The 17,483-nt window shown below is 31.6% G+C and overlaps 4 protein-coding genes across 7 annotated transcripts in view; 2 read left to right on the plus strand and 2 right to left on the minus strand.

Annotated features, from left to right (window-relative positions):
* Positions 1 to 392: 392 nt before the first annotated feature.
* Positions 393 to 3,673, plus strand: IntS10 (integrator complex subunit 10). Of its 2 annotated transcripts, XM_011061058.2 has the most exons (8): positions 393 to 793; positions 995 to 1,062; positions 1,191 to 1,434; positions 1,504 to 2,008; positions 2,078 to 2,391; positions 2,521 to 2,685; positions 2,741 to 2,999; positions 3,073 to 3,673. In XM_011061058.2, exons 1-8 carry the CDS (start codon positions 641 to 643, stop codon positions 3,255 to 3,257), a joined length of 1,893 nt encoding a protein of 630 aa, XP_011059360.1. In that variant the 5' UTR covers positions 393 to 640; the 3' UTR covers positions 3,258 to 3,673. The 2 variants fall into 2 exon arrangements, with proteins under 2 accessions (XP_011059360.1, XP_087260234.1); XM_087404108.1 differs by lacking the exon at positions 393 to 793 and having other exon boundaries at positions 1,186 to 1,434.
* A 574-nt stretch (positions 3,674 to 4,247) lies between these two features.
* On the minus strand, positions 4,248 to 10,143 carry Sec31 (COPII coat complex component secretory 31). 2 transcript variants are annotated; one of them, XM_011061005.2, is made up of 15 exons: positions 9,993 to 10,143; positions 9,508 to 9,710; positions 9,118 to 9,437; positions 8,910 to 9,013; positions 8,572 to 8,817; positions 8,226 to 8,504; positions 7,765 to 8,136; positions 7,569 to 7,689; positions 7,192 to 7,497; positions 5,988 to 7,111; positions 5,761 to 5,850; positions 5,252 to 5,320; positions 4,918 to 5,154; positions 4,723 to 4,794; positions 4,248 to 4,662 (listed from the first exon to the last, which is right to left on the minus strand). In XM_011061005.2, exons 2-15 carry the CDS (start codon positions 9,708 to 9,710, stop codon positions 4,474 to 4,476), a joined length of 3,732 nt encoding a protein of 1,243 aa, XP_011059307.1. In that variant the 5' UTR covers positions 9,993 to 10,143; the 3' UTR covers positions 4,248 to 4,473. The 2 variants fall into 2 exon arrangements, with proteins under 2 accessions (XP_011059307.1, XP_011059317.1); XM_011061015.2 differs by lacking the exon at positions 5,761 to 5,850 and having other exon boundaries at positions 9,993 to 10,142.
* Positions 10,144 to 10,165: 22 nt separating this feature from the next.
* LOC105148953 (Polypeptide N-Acetylgalactosaminyltransferase 3) lies at positions 10,166 to 14,296 on the plus strand. 2 transcript variants are annotated; one of them, XM_011061036.2, is made up of 12 exons: positions 10,166 to 10,308; positions 10,441 to 10,588; positions 11,149 to 11,509; positions 11,583 to 11,692; positions 11,751 to 11,931; positions 12,024 to 12,193; positions 12,297 to 12,464; positions 12,540 to 12,639; positions 12,754 to 13,163; positions 13,287 to 13,429; positions 13,577 to 13,843; positions 13,927 to 14,296. In XM_011061036.2, the coding sequence occupies exons 3-12, from the start codon at positions 11,358 to 11,360 to the stop codon at positions 14,056 to 14,058; spliced, it is 1,833 nt and encodes a 610-aa protein (XP_011059338.1). In that variant the 5' UTR covers positions 10,166 to 10,308; positions 10,441 to 10,588; positions 11,149 to 11,357; the 3' UTR covers positions 14,059 to 14,296. The 2 variants fall into 2 exon arrangements, with proteins under 2 accessions (XP_011059338.1, XP_011059348.1); XM_011061046.2 differs by lacking the exon at positions 10,441 to 10,588 and having other exon boundaries at positions 10,186 to 10,308.
* A 169-nt stretch (positions 14,297 to 14,465) lies between these two features.
* LOC105148924 (uncharacterized) overlaps positions 14,466 to 17,483 on the minus strand; it is a 37,766-nt gene continuing 34,748 nt past the window's right edge. The window contains exon 3 of the mRNA XM_011060994.2: positions 14,466 to 17,026. The gene's annotated coding sequence lies outside the window, so the exon portion shown is untranslated. The remainder of the gene's footprint in view (positions 17,027 to 17,483) is intronic.

The raw sequence follows: 17,483 nt of genomic DNA on the forward strand, positions 1-17,483 counted from the left end.
TTTTATCATCAATATGTATTAAGTTTCCAAATCGAAAATAACGAGACTCTATTTCGACAGTTCTTCGAAATAGAGTGTCGGAAAAACGTCGGGATGACCTCTCTCAGATTTCTTTCTGAATTTTTAAAAGGATTACGAATTAACAGCAGCAGGTATTATTTGGTGTTCTTAATCAATAAGTAATGGCTGATAAACACAAATGTCTAAATAATTGTGTTGATAAAACTGAGTGCTCCAATAAATCATTTAAATTCTACTGCCATCATAATTTGATACATTTATATTGGGTCATCTAAAAAGTATCCGCGGTTTTTTGTCACTAGATGGTGTTGATGGTCAATACATCTAGTGACAAAAAACCGCGGATACTTTTTAGATGACCCAATATAAATATTACGGAAGACACATACACATACACACACATACTGAAATGCTGTTTGTGGCTGAACTAGTGTACACTTTTAGTACTTAAAATGAGATAGGTATATGTTTAATATTTGAAAGCGAGAAAGAGAGTTCTAGCAGTGCAGTGTACTCAGGAATAAAAAACAATATAATACACTGAGTGATGTGATTGTGTCATTTATGACTATAACAAGTTATATATGAACGTCGAAGTTATTATATATAATATTACATTATGTTGGAAAAACCATCTGGTACGGATAATCAGTTATCCAAAGAAGATTATTTAATAATGAGAGCTAAGAAAGCATTGCCTGGCGATATTTATGCCGCTAAATCCTGGCTGATTACCGCCAGATCTTTATTTCCGCATAGTGCAAAAGTTCAGGTTAGTCCTGGATTGTCATTATACATACACTTTTCTTTATTTTATATATTTTTATATTTTTCTTCTTTACTTATTTATATGCGAGTATGAAGTAATTAATTTATTCCGAGAAGTATCGTATTGTAATTTGGAGCTATTAGTTTTAAATTAAAATTTGTGAAATCATATGGATAGTGATATTTAATCTTTTTCACTTTTCAGTTTGAGGCATATCGTATCGAGAAACTGTCAAAGAATGTAAAAGAGGCAGCAAAATGTTTTAGCGAGATGTGAGTACCAATCACTATTGAAATATATGTATACTTTGTATAAATTTATATTTAATATAATAATTTATATATTATTTATATAAGTACTTTTATACCTTCTTTTAATCTTTTCTTAAATGTAAGCACAGATTTCAAAATTTTCCGGATGATCGCGATATATGGAAAGAGATAGAAACAGTGACAACGTGTCTTCGCTTAGAACAGTGTGATAGCGAAGCTGAATTTTTGTGCCAAATGTTTCAACATATCCCACAGGATTTACAACATAGGTTGCTTGTAATGACAGCAGATCATAGTGAAGATACGATGGAACATTGTAAATTATTACTATTACTACTACGCAAGTTTCCTCAAACCATAGCAACTCATGGAGTACGTATCTTAAAATGTGAACAGATAATTAATTTTTCAATGATGTTTATTTGCATTATTTTACTTTAGCCACGTTTGGTGGAAACTTTGTTAACTGCGGAGAAACACAGTCATCCAGGCCGAGCTGTGAATGGTTTTAGAAGATTATTGGCATGCGAAACATTACCACTTCTTGGTGATACTGTAGTGGAATTAAATCCTCGTCTTAGCTTACGATTGTTATGCAAGGCTGTAGAATTTTACTTAGCATACATACAACAGCCACAAGACACACAAATTCAAAATCCATGGGATAGACTTTTTCAAATTATGGAATTGATGGGTAAGAAATTAGGGTGGGAATTGAGCAGTTTATTCGCTATGCCTTGGAATCGTGAAACATACAGCGATAGACTACAGCAGTATGCAATTGTGCACAGCACTGGTTTGTGCGACGAGCCTATTGTCAGGCAATTACTAATGTGCACAATTGTAGTATTATTAAGAATATTAAACGAGCATAACGCTCTCATTAACAACGAAGAAACAGTGTATTGTCTTGTAGAGGCTTTTGGAGAAGAAGTATATTCTGCAGGTGAGATGTTATATTCATGATTAATGGACAATTCATTTTTGTACTTATACCTTAAATTTTCTGAATCAGAATCTAAATTGAAAAAGCGAAAGCGAGATGACAATGCTGGCATAGTAATAACTAGTGACAGCGACTACAATGGCAGTGGCTTAGCATTGGCCGTAAAGTTGTGGGATTTATTACATAGTAGTGACTATCTTCAAAGAGAAATAACTAAATTGAATCAACAATTGCGATTAGATAATTGGCTGAATCTATTCTTAACAGATTTAGCAATATATAAAGGTTTACATCATGAAGTAAGGGCGAGATTATTAGAAGGGAATACTTTATCTACTAATATTCGTTTGGCCTGTACAAGTTTTTTTTTGAAAGATTATCAGGTATGCTATGATTATATTCGAATAATTATATTTTCATTAAATCTTAATTATATAGCTTCTTGTAAGACAGATCTTAAGCTTAATTAGTGTATATTTTTCATTAAAATTATTAAATAATTTTTCTTCTAGGCTATGTTGGAATATATTGTTGTAGTAACGAACTCGTTACCTACTACAGCAGGCAAAATATCTCACACTCTGACAGTTCCAAGCATCAGACATTTACATTATTTGACTCTTGCTCGTTTTCCTATTTTACAATATTGTTGTAAATTGCTTCTTTTAGCTATAAAGGTAATAATTTTTTAAAATCCTTTTACATTGAAATATATGATTGATTTGACTTTAGGAAAATTTTTCTTCACCTGGAAATATTGGAGACTTGTCTATTGGACATGCATTGGTCCTTATACAGATAGATTGGCCGCAAGAAGCTAATCTTTTAACTACAATAACAGAACGAATTCTCAATCGTGGAAGTTTTATTTATCCATTATTCCAATCATACATAATATGTATAGATATCTTAGAAGAATTAACGTATTTATGGTCTGATCATGGCGGAGGAGTATCATTAGACATAACAACAGGAATGGCGATTATACAAAGTATATATAACATTCTTTAATATAATGTACTATTATATGTAGAAATAAAAAAATTATATAAGAATCATTCTAGATCGCCGTGTCACTACTCGTGGTGCTGATAAAGGAGTACGTGAGGAATTTAAGCAAGCTATGCGTCAACAAGCCGCACGGGACGGTACTGTATATTTAGATGAACTATTAGAGAAATTTATTATTAATGAACAAAACGTCATTCTGCATAGCTTAGGCCGGCCACAGTGTACTGATTTGCGATAACTGCAGTTTTGTCATACACGCTCCAATAAATTTGAACAAGCTAGTGCAAACTATAGACATAGTATACATAGATCATTAAATAACATAACAGTCATCATTATCGAGCATTTTTGCATTAAAAAGGACATAAATGTACATTCGAATATTGAAGGAAGCAGAGATGCTGAGTATAAAAAGTGCAAGCAACGTGTGAACAGACATTCTGATTAGATTTCAGTCTTTAGTTACAACTGAACGTGTAACGTCGCTAGACACATTCCGATTTACTTCGTAAGTCAGTTTGCGCAAGTATTGAATGAATTTTCATATTTGCTCCAATCACTTGTGCAAAATAACTAGTTTTGTTTACACACACGCTCCAATGAACTTGTACAAGTGGCTTGCGCATATATACTTGATAAATTTATTTGAACATATATGACCGGTTTTTATTCCAAACAAATTATGACTACAAATATGTGGTAAAACTCAAAATAAATTTATTCATTTAATTAATTTGAAATTTCATTATACATTTGTAGTCATAACTTGTACACATTCTTTTTAATAAGTTCCCAACACCTATAACTCAATTTTTGTTCTTGATTGTTATTTAACAAGAATAATTATGTGACAGTTTATAAATTATTTATAAAGATTTTATAAAATATAACATACACAAATTAGAAATATAATATACAATTAAAGAACATATAACTTTTATTTCTTGCAAAATCCTATTTTACATATTAGTATACAGTAAACATAAAGTGGAATCTAATATTTTGAGATTTATGAAAAACATGTTTAATTTTCTCATATAAGATTTTAATGTTATAATTATATATACAAATGATTAAAACGAAGTTTTTTTAACATTTTGCCTGTAGATTTCTTATATGGACGTTTTCTCTGTCTGTGAGTATATGTAAATATTTATTTCTTTATATATATATATATAATATATATATCTTTAACAATAGGATTAATAATCAACAAAATAATGTAAAATTACTCTGAGAACTGATAAAATATAATTTTCGAGATGGAATATATAAAATTTGATTAGCAAATAATAAGTAAATTGATTACAGATATATAATATGCTAACATTATTGATTATTTACTATCGATTGTTATACAAAGTTAATATAACAAATAATCCTCTCATTAAGGCTGTTTGCAATTATAAAAATTCACAATGAATATATATGAACAATTTAGATTTTTGGGCATTCTATCTAATGTAAACGCTCAATTGAAGGGCACTTAGAAGTAATACTTTTATCCCAGGCATAAAGGAAGCTATTTGACTAAAATCTGGTCCTGATACTAATTGTGTATGTAAGTCTAATCCGCCTGTATAATTGCCATTTTGAATCATCTGTGATATTTGATGTAGACCTTGCAATGTATTTTGAGATAACTGAAAAAAAGAATTTGTATTACATGTACATAATGTACAATAATATTATAACTGACTTACCTTATTTTCTCTAAGGCAATCGTATAGCACTTCCAATTTTTTTGACACATCTTCTATTTTCCTTTTGATTTGCTAGAAAAATAATGCAAATACAAATATTTTATATTAATTTGAACATGTATGGCCGACTTTAAAAAAATGTAAACATATGGTTATATATAGATATTACATATATGTTCAAAAATTAATATTTACCGGATTCTTTGCATTTTCATAGCATTGATTCTTTAATTCATCCAATATCGTTTTTAAATGTATATGTTGCTCGGGTATAGGTGCTTTAGGTTTCTCAGGTTCCGCAATCTGTGCAGGCATTACAGATTGTAATGGTTCAACTGGTTTGTTAAGTGATATCGGATTCGACACACCTTGCCTGAATTGCGGATTATAAACTGTAGGAGGTTCTTGATAGAAATTGTCCTGAGGTAATGGCTAAAAAAGTTGTCAAAATATAAATACGTAAGTGTAAATGAAGTGAAAATCGACCATAAAATGTTCAATATGATTAGAAATTATATGTAGGGCTTACACTTGGTTCTGGTTGATTAGTTTGCAATGGATGCATTATTGGATTTTGTGATTGATAATCCGTCTTCGGCTGAAAAATATAAATAATTTATTCTTACACGATACATTTTTAATATAGATTTTTTAATCACTTTACAGATGATTGATAACGCGTCTATATAACACCATGAAAGCTTTCAGACAACAAAGCTCCACTAATTCACCCCAATACTTAAAGTGATTATAACACAATTAAATGTATGAAAAAATTTTTTACATTTATAAAATTTATGACGCATAAGATATAAATAACAATAATCTGCATGAAATCAGTTTCAAAATGCAAAGCAGTTTGAACTTTTTTTTATATAACACGCTTATTAGTTCATATCACACAAATATAAAAAGATACATTATAATCAGATTAATTCTATTAAGAGTATGGAAGGAGCAAGGTAACACTAACAACAATATGTTCTACGATAATATGAAACATCATATATAGCATTCTCGACATGTGAATCCGACTACCTTAACGTCTACACCCTTTGAATGTTTTGCCTTCCACTTCTTAGTACCAGAATGTTCCGCAGACATTTCGTTGTATAGTGCCAGTACTGGCTATATGATTTTAATATATACATATATCAGTATCTAAAGGTAAGAAATTTAGTCGAACAAAAGACAAGGAAATAACGTGAATAGGGGTGACTAATCGGAACTGAGCAATGGCATTGAGTAAACTCGAGATAATTTACCTGTGTTCTGGAACTTTTTGCAATAGGTGGATCGTTCCATCCAGATGGTTGTGGTGGTAATTGATATGTATTTTCGTTCCCATATGTCTGCATTTGTGAAGTAGGTTGGGATCTAATAGGATCGTACATTTGAGTTTGTGGTACATTTTGCAATGGCGACATTATGCTTGGCTGAAGCGGCTTATATGGTTCTGGTTCTTTAGGATTATTCATAAAATTTGGCGGTTGGTTGGTATAAACGTTACTCGGTATAGGAACCTGAGGTTGATATGAATTTTGCTGAGGATAGCTAGGGACAGGTGAGATTTGTTGAGAATTATATAATGGATTTGACGACGGGAAAGTACTCTGACCATACGACGGAGTGGATTTTACAGATGGATCTATCAGATATTTTGTTCTCGATTGTGGTCCGACACTGGACGGTCTCGAGCCACTTAAATTGGAAGCGGATGTTGGTGGAGGCGGAGGAAGAGGTTGCGCTATAGGAGGCTGCGGTGGAATTTGATTGTACGAGTGTGATGTAGAATATTGATCGTAAATTGTAGATTGCACTTGAGATTGAGGAGGAGGAGGCATTCCATATAACTGAGATGGCTGTGTGTTAAATTGATTTGTAGGAGCTCCGTAAGATTGTTTCAGTGGATTTGTGTTCCAGTTCTGTACTGGTATTGTTTGCTGTAATGATTGCTGCAGTGGATTACATGGGCCTTGTGACACTCTTCGTGTCTGTTCATAATAGTAATTCTGAGTTGCAGGTTTTGTAACATGCCTCTGTTCTTGTATGTAATTTAAAGCTTTACATAAACGATCTCTCAGCATTGAAACTCTTTGATCTTGACTATTCCCAAGATAATTTAAGGCAGCCTCTAGATCGCCTTCTGCCGCCAGCATCTCAGCATATTGAGACAACACTGCAGCAATTTTGTTTTCTAGCTGAACTTCCTTGATACCTTGAAGTTCCAAAGCTTTCTGCATTATTACTACCAGTTCTACCATTTCTTGAATATCACCATCGGACACTTCGATCAGTTTATTCAAATTACCGGAGCAAATGTAACAAATTTGTGCTTGTTTTTTAAGAATGGGATTTTCGCATGACATCAAGCGATCGCCAAGCATATCTATTATGCACAATTTATATTGTGAATATATGAGAACAGTAAGTTGATTATGACAAATTGATTATTTCTGTAATACTTACCGCACAAGATAGATCGTTCCTGTGTAGTGGAATGTGTAAATATACCAATTAATGCTTCCTTCCAACATTTTATATCACTGTTCTTAACAACCTCTGCCCAATTTTCACTAACTAATGAATTGATGAGAGAATTTAATGCACTAGAGTGCTCTAAAAAGTACCTATATTGGGTACGTGCTAGTAGTTCGGGACCAGCGGCCATCGAAAGAATTATAGCGTCGGCGTACCTTTTACTAGCAAAACATAAAGATACAGCGGCTTCAATATTTCCTAAGAGGATGGCTTGAGTGATAAGACCATCTTCATCTAAAAACATAATATAAATATAAATCTTTTGTAAATTTGTTTTACTACAGTATTATTAATGTGTTGATTACCATCTGAAGTATTTATGATATAATTACTATCTGCAGGTTTATTTAACGATACTTTTTTGTTTTGCTCTTGTGCTATAGTATCAAATACAGTACTGCCGACCATAACATTTCCATTTATTACCTAAATCAAATAAAAAATATGAAGTTAAAACAATGTCAAGAAAAAATACAATGTAAATATCAGTTAAAATCTTACATTATTGAGATTAGAAACACCTTCTATAATGTTGTTTATGTCATCTTGAGGCACAAACTGATTCAGCTTATTATTCATTGTCTCAGTATTGTAGCCCAATATCTCCAATATACTTTTTGTCACATTTTCATCAAAGTAAGCACCTACACATTTCCAGACTTTTTTGGTATGTTCATCTGGAGACTTATCCATTTTTTCCTTACAAAACTCGTTGAATTGCTCAGTTTCCAGTGTTGTTTTTAATTTGTTGGAACGTTGAATAAGATTGGGTTGTACAATTACTTGTGATATAATAACTTTCCTATTCGTTTTTTTGTTTACTAAGTTCGGATCAGCAGGCTGATTCTCGAAAATCACTAATTTACCACCAAACTGAAAATCATATTTTTATATTAAATAATTATATTTTATTCTCTTTAATATAATAAATTGTACGGTATAAAGCAGAATTAAAAATTTACTCCAAATGATGCTCCAAATGGCCTTTTTAACCATTTAGGAGCTTTTGTTAATACTGCTGCTGTTCCTGTTTGTATTGTAGATTGGGTGAAAGGATCTATTCCTGGGAATGAATCCCCTATTTTGTTAGATGTTTCTTGCTGTTGTCCACCTAATAAAGAATAGACAACAGCATGCCCATCAAAGCTACTGCCAACAATTAAACCTGGATTTCTTGGGCACCAAGACACATCAAAGTTCCACTGAGCTGTTTGGGCTAATTCACATATTATCTCACCATTCTGCCATTAAAAAATGATAATATTTAAAATTCCATTAATTTATTGAAATGTATATTCAAAACATTACCAATGCATTTGAATTGGGGTTCCAACACAATATTCTGTTATCCTTGGCACAACTTAGGAGTAAATCAGCATCCTGTGGATTCCATGCGATTGAAAGAACACCACGCTGATGACCTTGTAGAGTTTTTAAAGGCGACGTTGGAACTCTTACGTCCCATAATTCAATGATAGGTGTTTGATCATCTTCAGATGCCAAGCATAATTGTGTTCCAATATCTGGATGCCACTGAGCAACTTTCCAGCGTACCTATACATAATTAGAACATAACAATTGTGAGATCTTTTCTAAACAAGAAGATTATGTATTGTATCACAGTGTCAAGATAGAAAAGATTATACCCTTGAATTTGTATCCGCCAGTTTGAATAATGGTTTTTTTTCTTTCACATTCCATATAATACAGTATTGTGAAAATGTGGAAACAAGAATGTCTTTTAAATGTACTGTAAGATAAAACGAGAATCATATTGGCCATTAATAAATCTAAATTTGTATAAATAATTAATTTTGTCATACAACTTCTTTGAGCATAACTTGATATAAATACCTTGTTTGTTCCAGGCAATATGTTGAACATCTTCTGACTGCTGACTTCTAGAAAGGGTTGTCGGTGTATTTGTATTAATATCCCAAATATAGATCTCGCTTTCTGTAGCACCTGTAGCCAGTTGATTTTCTTCTTGAAAGGGATTAAAATCCATTGCTCTGACAGGACCAGTGTGCCTACGAGGACTGTTTATTAGACAGTTACTGTCTCTAGCCAATAACTTTGCAGCAGAATAGATTTTTATGGTCCCATCCTCACAACCGCCAACAATTATGCCTGCTGGATTATTTCCATAGGAGCCCCAGATAATTTTGTGAAATCTAGATTGACAATATTATTTGATTAGTCAATCTCTGATAGATTACATTTAATTTTATATAAATAACTGACCTATGATCACTAGGAACACTAGCTTGGAGCTCCATTTCATATCCAGGCTGCTGTAAATTCAATGAATACAGATCTAAACTGGCAGAAGTACTGAAACTGGCATCCAACTGCTGTGCCGCTGTCCCAGCAGCCAGCATGATGGGATGTTGAGTTGGTGGAGACCATGCTACATTCACTGTCTTCAATAGCTCCTTGACTTTCATCTGTATATGGTAAGAAAGAAAAACCTGCTCTTAACGTCCCATACATTTTGCGTCAATGAATTAGAAAAGAAATCCTTTCGTAACACAATGGCACCAAGGTATGAATATTCGAATGAGAGCAGTCAACTGCTCGTAAACGCAATGGAATAATAGTGTCAAAAAATGCAATCGACATTGCTGCCACTGCGTCGAAGACCAATTGCGTCCCGTCATTCACGAGCAAGACGTGATCGGCGAAACGACCGTCGATCGACGTTTTGATTGAATAACACGTTCTCTCACCTTGATTCGTGTCTGAGAGGCTGTAAACACAAGGAAATTTCTGAGCAAAACGGTAGACAGGAATCCGGCGAGATGCGACGACCCGTCAAGTCTTCCAACGTGGCGTGCTGCACGCGAACAGTCGGCGGTGCCGCCCTCCCTTGGTATTGTCAGCGCATTACGACGTCAACGGTATCCTCGACTGTGTTTCCGCGCGTCGGCTTCTGCAAGTGTTGTAAAAGTAAATTTTGTTACAAAACAGCGAATGGCGAATCGCTCAGCGTCAGAGCGTTCGCCTTCGTTACTGAAAGGAGTTAGAACGTTGTTTCAAGACAAGGTAATATTAGTAAAGTAATATTACACATTACATTACAAGATAATATTAGTAAAGTAATATTACACATTTGCTTTTCACGATGTTGTCGACTGACAGAACGTCCATTTAAGTTTGCTTGTCTATCGTTTCCAGTATAAATTGTACTCCATTCGTTCTCTCGCTTCGAAGCTGCATTTATGGAATTGCATGAGATATTGCATCACCGGTTTCTACGCGTCGTGATAAATTGCTGATTGTCTCACGACAATCACGAAAGTTCAACGTCTACTTTTACTTAAAAGTGAGTTACAACTTACTTGACTCAAGAATTCGAAATAATTGATATTTTACACGATATCGTAGTTAATTATTGTGCTTAAAATTTATTATAAATTTTTAAATTATTTTGCATGCTTTTGCATTTAGTTTAGACGCAGAATAGCTTTGATTCAAAAGCAATTATATAGATATATAGTTATATTTATCTATTCTTAATATTTCTTTTTATGTTTTTTCACTATATTTTTTTATATTAAATTTTGTCTCATTATATATTAAATATTTAGATTATGTCCTTTGCGACATGATTATGTTACGCAATTGTAAGATAATGTTATTAATATAAAAAACTTATTTCTTATATTAATATAATAAATATATAATAATTATATTAGTATAATAAAAAAGTATATTAATTTATGCAATGCTAATACAATACAAACTTAAATTACTATACAAATAAATTTAAGTATTGATATAAAAAGACATGCTGAAAGAAATGTACAAAATTAAGCAAATTAAGCTTTCTAAAAAGCAGTCTTTTGAAAATCAAAATAATAAACAATTTTTCTTCCACTTTAGAAATTCTTGGAATCTTTTTTTGTCGCAATGACCTGACCTATCGATCACGAAGAACTCATGATAACAGAGACCGAATCTGCATGATAATTTCAGGCAGCTTGGTAAAATAAAATGAAGTGAAACTTCTCAAAACTGATCAGTTATACATGAATTGATCCTCTGCCGATGTGAGAATATGAACAAGTGAACAAGATTGATATTATGGATTAATGAGTAGCAGAATGTGGCCTAGATTAATAAGACGATTACGACAACGTCGAACGACGTTAATCGTTTTCTTGATCATTATATTCATATGCCAATTTCTGCTTTGGTATAGCAGGAAAGAGAAAAGTGTCAATTTGGAAAATAACTTTATCCGGTATAAATTAACAATTATTTGTTATTTAAATTGATTTAAATATTGATTTAAATTCAGCATGCTTCTGTTACAGATCACATGGAAATCAGAAAGATTACATTGATCAACGAGGAATTCATGTAGTGGTTGGTCATTATATTGGAGACTCTGTGGATTCCTTGAAAATTCCAAACATCACGAAAGGTAATAAATGCAATACATTAGAAAAATTTTATAAGTAAAAATGTTATATTTTTTTTAGATGTTATTAATCAAAATTTATTCAACCCACTGCCGTTTGAAGGCAAAAATGGAGAACCTGTAGTAATACATCCAAAAGATTTTTATAAAATGCAGCAGTTATATCAAATTAACCGATTTAATTTAATGGCTAGCGATAAAATACCGCTAAATCGATCTCTACCAGATGTTCGGAAAAAAAAGTAAGTGTTTTTGTCTAATATGTCAGATAAATTTTTAATGTCATTTAATTGAAAAATGTCTTTTAAAGAGTTCTATTTAAAAAATTTTACAGGTGTATTTCGCGATACACAAACTTAGGTAATTTGCCGAAAACGTCAATTATCATAGTTTTTCATAATGAAGCTTGGAGTACACTATTGCGAACAGTACATAGCGTCATCAATAGATCTCCGAAAGAACTGCTAGAAGAGATTATTCTTGTGGATGATAACAGTGAAAGAGGTGAATATTTAATTAATTATAAATCCATACCAACTTTATTATTATTTGTAACAAATCACCTTGTTATTTATTGCTAGAATTTATTCTTTTTATTTATTGATAGAATTTCTGAAAAATTCTTTGGATGATTACGTGAAGAATTTGAGCGTTTCTACAAGAGTTTTAAGATCTAACGAACGAATAGGATTGATAAAAGCGAGATTGTTGGGTGCGAATGATGCTAAAGGTGAAGTTCTCACTTTTCTCGATGCTCACTGCGAATGTACAATTGGTAAGTAAACTATTATTATTTTATAATAACATTTGAATTCTTTGTTATACACAATCGATATTGTAATATTTGCAGGATGGTTGGAGCCACTACTTGAAGCGGTTGGTAAAAATGCAACAAGAATAGTTGCTCCAGTAATTGATATAATAAATGATAATACATTCAGTTATACAAGGTAATTATTTATTCTTGCATTTATACCAGTGTGATCTTGATAAACAGCCTTAATTTTTTATGATTAAGATTTTATTTTTTCTAGACAATATTTTGAAAATTATTAATTTTGTAGATCGTTTGAACTTCATTGGGGTGCGTTTAACTGGGACTTACACTTTCGTTGGCTAACTTTGAACGGTCGTCTATTGAAGGAAAGACGCGATAATATTGTTGAACCATTTCGAACACCTGCAATGGCAGGTGGGCTGTTCTCAATGAACAGAGATTATTTCTTCAAGTTGGGAAGCTACGATGATCAAATGCGAATTTGGGGTGGTGAAAATTTGGAACTATCATTTCGAGCTTGGCAATGTGGAGGCAGCATCGAGATTGCTCCATGTTCTCATGTTGGGCATCTTTTTCGAAAGTCTTCCCCTTATACTTTTCCAGGCGGCGTCGGAGATATATTATATGGCAATCTTGCTAGAGTCGCTTTAGTATGGATGGATCAATGGGCGGAGTTCTATTTCAAATTCAATCCTGGTGAGAGATTACTATTAATAGTGATACATTTTATCATTATATATTACGAATTTATATTTTATCTATTTAGTTAGATCTTAAATTTCATGGATGAGCGGATTCTTATATCTCAAATTTCATTAGAGGCAGCTAGACTGAGATATAAACAGCAAGTTCGTTCGAGACTAGCTTTACGCGAGAAACTACAGTGTAAGAGTTTCGAGTGGTACTTGGAGAATGTATGGCCGGAGCATTTCTTTCCTACAGATGACCGATTCTTCGGCAGGGTATCGTTGATTCTATTGTATATAAACTGATATAAACTACATGTATTATATATTTACATATATATATATATATATATATATATATATATATAATATTTAACTTTTAAATAGCTTTCTAAATTGAGATTAGTCGATTATTCACATCAGGTAGTGCATGCTGGGACAAAGAAGTGCATTATGCGACCGGCTGCGAAAGGTTCTTATGGACAACCTTCAGGAAACGCAGTTTTACATTCATGTATACCGCGGCCGATGCTCAGCCAGATGTTCGTGATGACCAAAAATGGAGTGATAATGACTGATGAAAGTGTATGTTTGGACGCACCGGAACGAGATATGCAACAAAAGACGCCAAAAGTAAAAATAATGGCATGTAGCGGTCGCGAAAGACAAAAATGGAAATATGATGAAGAAGTACCGTATTTCTGACTGATAGAATATTAACTATGATGCGTTTCTTTTAACAATTTTTACAATAAATCAATGATTATTTCTAGATGAAAGTAATTTTGCACGTGCCTTCCGAGATGTGTCTTCAAGCAACAACGGACGATGACACGCTTACAATAGCGACTTGTACTAAGAATCTCGATCAACAATGGATCTTAGAACCAGTTGCTTGGAAGTGATGATGTCAATATGTTATTAACAAAGAAAAAAAGAAAAAGCAGTGCCTTAATAAGCTGTCTATCACTAATTAATATTTTTACTGATACGTTAACTGTCACGACAATTGTCATGAGTGTCATTTTTCAAATAAAAAATTAATATTTTTTTTTTACTTTTATACTGACGAATTCAAATAAGATGTATCTTTGTCCTACAACAAGGTTTGAAATATACAATAAAAAAATAATTTATACTGTTTATTGCATCTATTATATATTATACTTTTTCTCCATGACTTCCAATTTTACATTAAAATTTCTTGAACATTTTTGTTTTTTTTTATATTTAACTTAATTTTATTTATTATTTCTTTTAATTTATTATTTCTTTTAATCGTTTTTCTTCCTTTCTAATTTATTTCTATAAAATTACATTTAATATTTTATAACAGGTAGTATATTTAAAAAATAAGCACAAAAACATAATATAATTTTTTACATTGTGCTTTTCATCTGGTAAATAGATCTCGTTTCACCATCTAATGGATGAGATGACTGTGCTGGATCACAGTTAATAATCTGAACATGAATGATCCGCTTCGAGAATAAGAATGCGTCGATGCCATAATTATACGTGAACATCGTTTTGCTATATAATTTCCTATTAACGTTATCCTTCAAAGTAACGGCTTATAAACGCCAAGCTGGATAACTAGTTTGGAAGTATCTTAAATAAATGCACGTGGATCGCGGGGACACGTTCTTTAGACCGATTTGGCGTTGCCTTAAATAGGTAATCCTCTGCTGTCGCAATTCCGACGAAGATGCGTATTGTTAGTGATTCATTGCTAGTTAAGGTCCTGCCGACGAGTCATCTTTATTGTCATCGTCGTCAAGGCTAAATCGAAAATGCTTCAGTTTGACGTCGTTTTGTTGTAATATTAACGATGAATGTCATTTACAAGCTCCTTTATATTTTATGAAATAGTTATTATATAAAATATTTCTTCTAATATTATTTAAATTCGTAAAAATATAAATCTTATTTATAAATTTTTGAAAAAATTATCAACAATGCAGGAATAATTTAAAAGCATGATACTGCTACCGAAAAAAACTATTCATACGTCAAATATTTATTCTGTATTAAAAAACCGCGAATAAATACAGTTTTAAAAAAATATTCAACTTGTCAAATTTGATGATTATGAGTTAAATTTATCTACACTTCTGACGTACTAGCTTCTTTTATTTTAAACGTTCAATTTAATTGCAATTTAACGCAGTACATTAACGTTTCTAATTAAAAGTATAATGTTTCAAGGATCTAAATTCCTTCCAATCCATCCTGATCAACTACAGTAGTCAAATATGTTTGTAGAAGGTTAATATATCATATAGTGTATAAAGTTTGTTTTCTCGACAATATTTATTCCATAATGTATTATTATTTCTATATTCTTTTGATGATTATTTTAGTCCGCATCATATGAACAAGGCTTAAACTGTATGCATTCTAATATATAATAGCTTAAGAAATATCTTACATGTTTATATTATTTTTTATCATAAAATTTCCAAGTAAAAAAACACAAGTCAAATGACGTCAAATGACTCCAAAATGTCACTAAAAATTACTTTTCATTTACGATTTGTTTTAACATTATTTTAACGTTATTTTGCTTGTGTGACTTGTTATTTTGGGATGTATATCATAAACGGAAATAATTATTATATAAAATATTTTTTCTAATTATTATTAAAATTCTAAAACTATATAAACTGTGTTACAATTTTTTAAATACTAATATACCTGTTTATAAAACAACAATTAAATGTTTAACTATATGTTATTGTTACTTCACTACATTGCTTTGCCATATTCTAAAATTGCAATTATGATAAAAACGTTTGTATATATAAATATTATATAATTGCGCACAGTAATGACAAAAGCAACATTATTTAACAATTTAACGAAATCTAAAGTCTCAAGGTTAATTGATTGGAAAGTTATTATATCACGACGTGATAGGAGATCGATCTCTGTCATATCGTTTCGGAGTGATTTCGAGCCAGACGATACAAACGAGTTGCATCCGCGGGCTACTTGGCACAGTTTACCGATATCTGGGTCAAAGTCATGTCCTCGGTGAGGCTGCGGAGAAGGCACTTAGCTCGAAGCGCACTATTCCGCCCGTGCCTTTGGATCTGATCACCTCCAGACCAAGTTTGGTTGAGATGATGACTTTTATTTATGGATTCACGTCGTCTCCAAAACGAACAATTTTTTTCCCATCGACAAATGTAATCGAAAGAAGACAGCACGAGACACCACGCATTTTGCACAAAGTTCTAATTAAATTTATTCTTTAATTAAAGAGAAATTTTGTGCAAGAATTTATTTTATGTAAGAGTAATATAAAAATTAATATAAAATATAATATATAATTATTTAATTTGAAAAGTGATATTATGGCTAACGTTATTTAATAAACATCAAATGTCTAATGTTATTTATTTCTTCGCATATTGTTTACTTAATAAGATCACTTATTCAAATGTGCGCTTGTACTTTAGTCACTTTTAGTATAAGCAAAACTATAATTTTATTAGAAATGGAAAATAGTTGATCATCAATATGCTTAATGAAGGCGGTTACGATACAATTAATTCTAGATATTCTAAATAACGCATCTTGTAATGCCTTTAGTTTAATTTCAGTTGTGAAAATCATAGCATAGAAATAAAACGGATATAGTTTAGGATATGTGTCATAATTTTCGAAATTTATCATCAAGTCACGTTGCCAACTTGTTCACTGGTGATGCAAGTGTTCCGGTTCTCATACACTTATGACCCTGGTCAAGTCCTCGTTTCCCACCTTAAATTGCGGTTCTTCTTCTTAATGTAGGGAAAAAAATAACTTAATTTCCTGAAAACGGGCTTGTTTTCGGTTGAACCCGCCATTAACCCTCTTGACGTACAGCTGTAAAAAAAAGAACAGATGATTTTAAAAAGCATTTAGACGCGTGAAAGAAAATACCGATTTAAATATTATGAACTAAAACAATATTATAAACTAAAAGCCAGGCTTCAGCTTGTTCAAATTGTTCTAGTTTATGTCGTTTACGTAACGACTGTGATTATTAATGATATCTGGTAACTAATGAAAGTGTCAAGAGTAAACGTTAAAAAAATTGAATTTGTGAAAAAAGAATCATTAATTATTAATTTTTAGAAGAAATAAATATGTCTTAAAAAATTTTCGAAAAATATAGGAAATAAATAAATAAAATTTGGATTTTTTTCAAAAATATAAAATAATCTTAATTATATATGTAAATATAATATAAAAATAAATATAGAAAATAAATGTATTGACTGCACTGCTTACATCATGTAAAAATAATTATAACAAATCATTTTTCGCTATATATGTATAT

The sequence above is a fragment of the Acromyrmex echinatior genome, chromosome 3 (assembly GCF_024713525.1).
Source record: "Acromyrmex echinatior isolate Ae372 chromosome 3, ASM2471352v2, whole genome shotgun sequence".
Classification (NCBI taxonomy): domain Eukaryota; kingdom Metazoa; phylum Arthropoda; class Insecta; order Hymenoptera; family Formicidae; genus Acromyrmex; species Acromyrmex echinatior.

Excerpts from the sequence above, each read along its gene's own strand:
- LOC105148953 (XM_011061036.2), top strand. The coding sequence starts at position 11,358 with ATGAGTAGCAGAATGTGGCCTAGATTAATAAGACGATTACGACAACGT. Across the intron at positions 11,693-11,750 it reads AATTCCAAACATCACGAAAG|ATGTTATTAATCAAAATTTA; the intron begins GTAATAAATGCA and ends TATTTTTTTTAG. Across the intron at positions 12,465-12,539 it reads TCACTGCGAATGTACAATTG|GATGGTTGGAGCCACTACTT; the intron begins GTAAGTAAACTA and ends TAATATTTGCAG.
- Sec31 (XM_011061005.2), bottom strand. The coding sequence starts at position 9,710 with ATGAAAGTCAAGGAGCTATTGAAGACAGTGAATGTAGCATGGTCTCCA. Across the intron at positions 8,137-8,225 it reads CATTTGGAGCATCATTTGGA|TTTGGTGGTAAATTAGTGAT; the intron begins GTAAATTTTTAA and ends TATGATTTTCAG. Across the intron at positions 5,851-5,987 it reads CAAAAAGTTCCAGAACACAG|CCAGTACTGGCACTATACAA; the intron begins GTAAATTATCTC and ends AAAATCATATAG.
- IntS10 (XM_011061058.2), top strand. The coding sequence starts at position 641 with ATGTTGGAAAAACCATCTGGTACGGATAATCAGTTATCCAAAGAAGAT. Across the intron at positions 1,063-1,190 it reads GCAAAATGTTTTAGCGAGAT|ATTTCAAAATTTTCCGGATG; the intron begins GTGAGTACCAAT and ends ATGTAAGCACAG. Across the intron at positions 1,435-1,503 it reads AAACCATAGCAACTCATGGA|CCACGTTTGGTGGAAACTTT; the intron begins GTACGTATCTTA and ends ATTTTACTTTAG.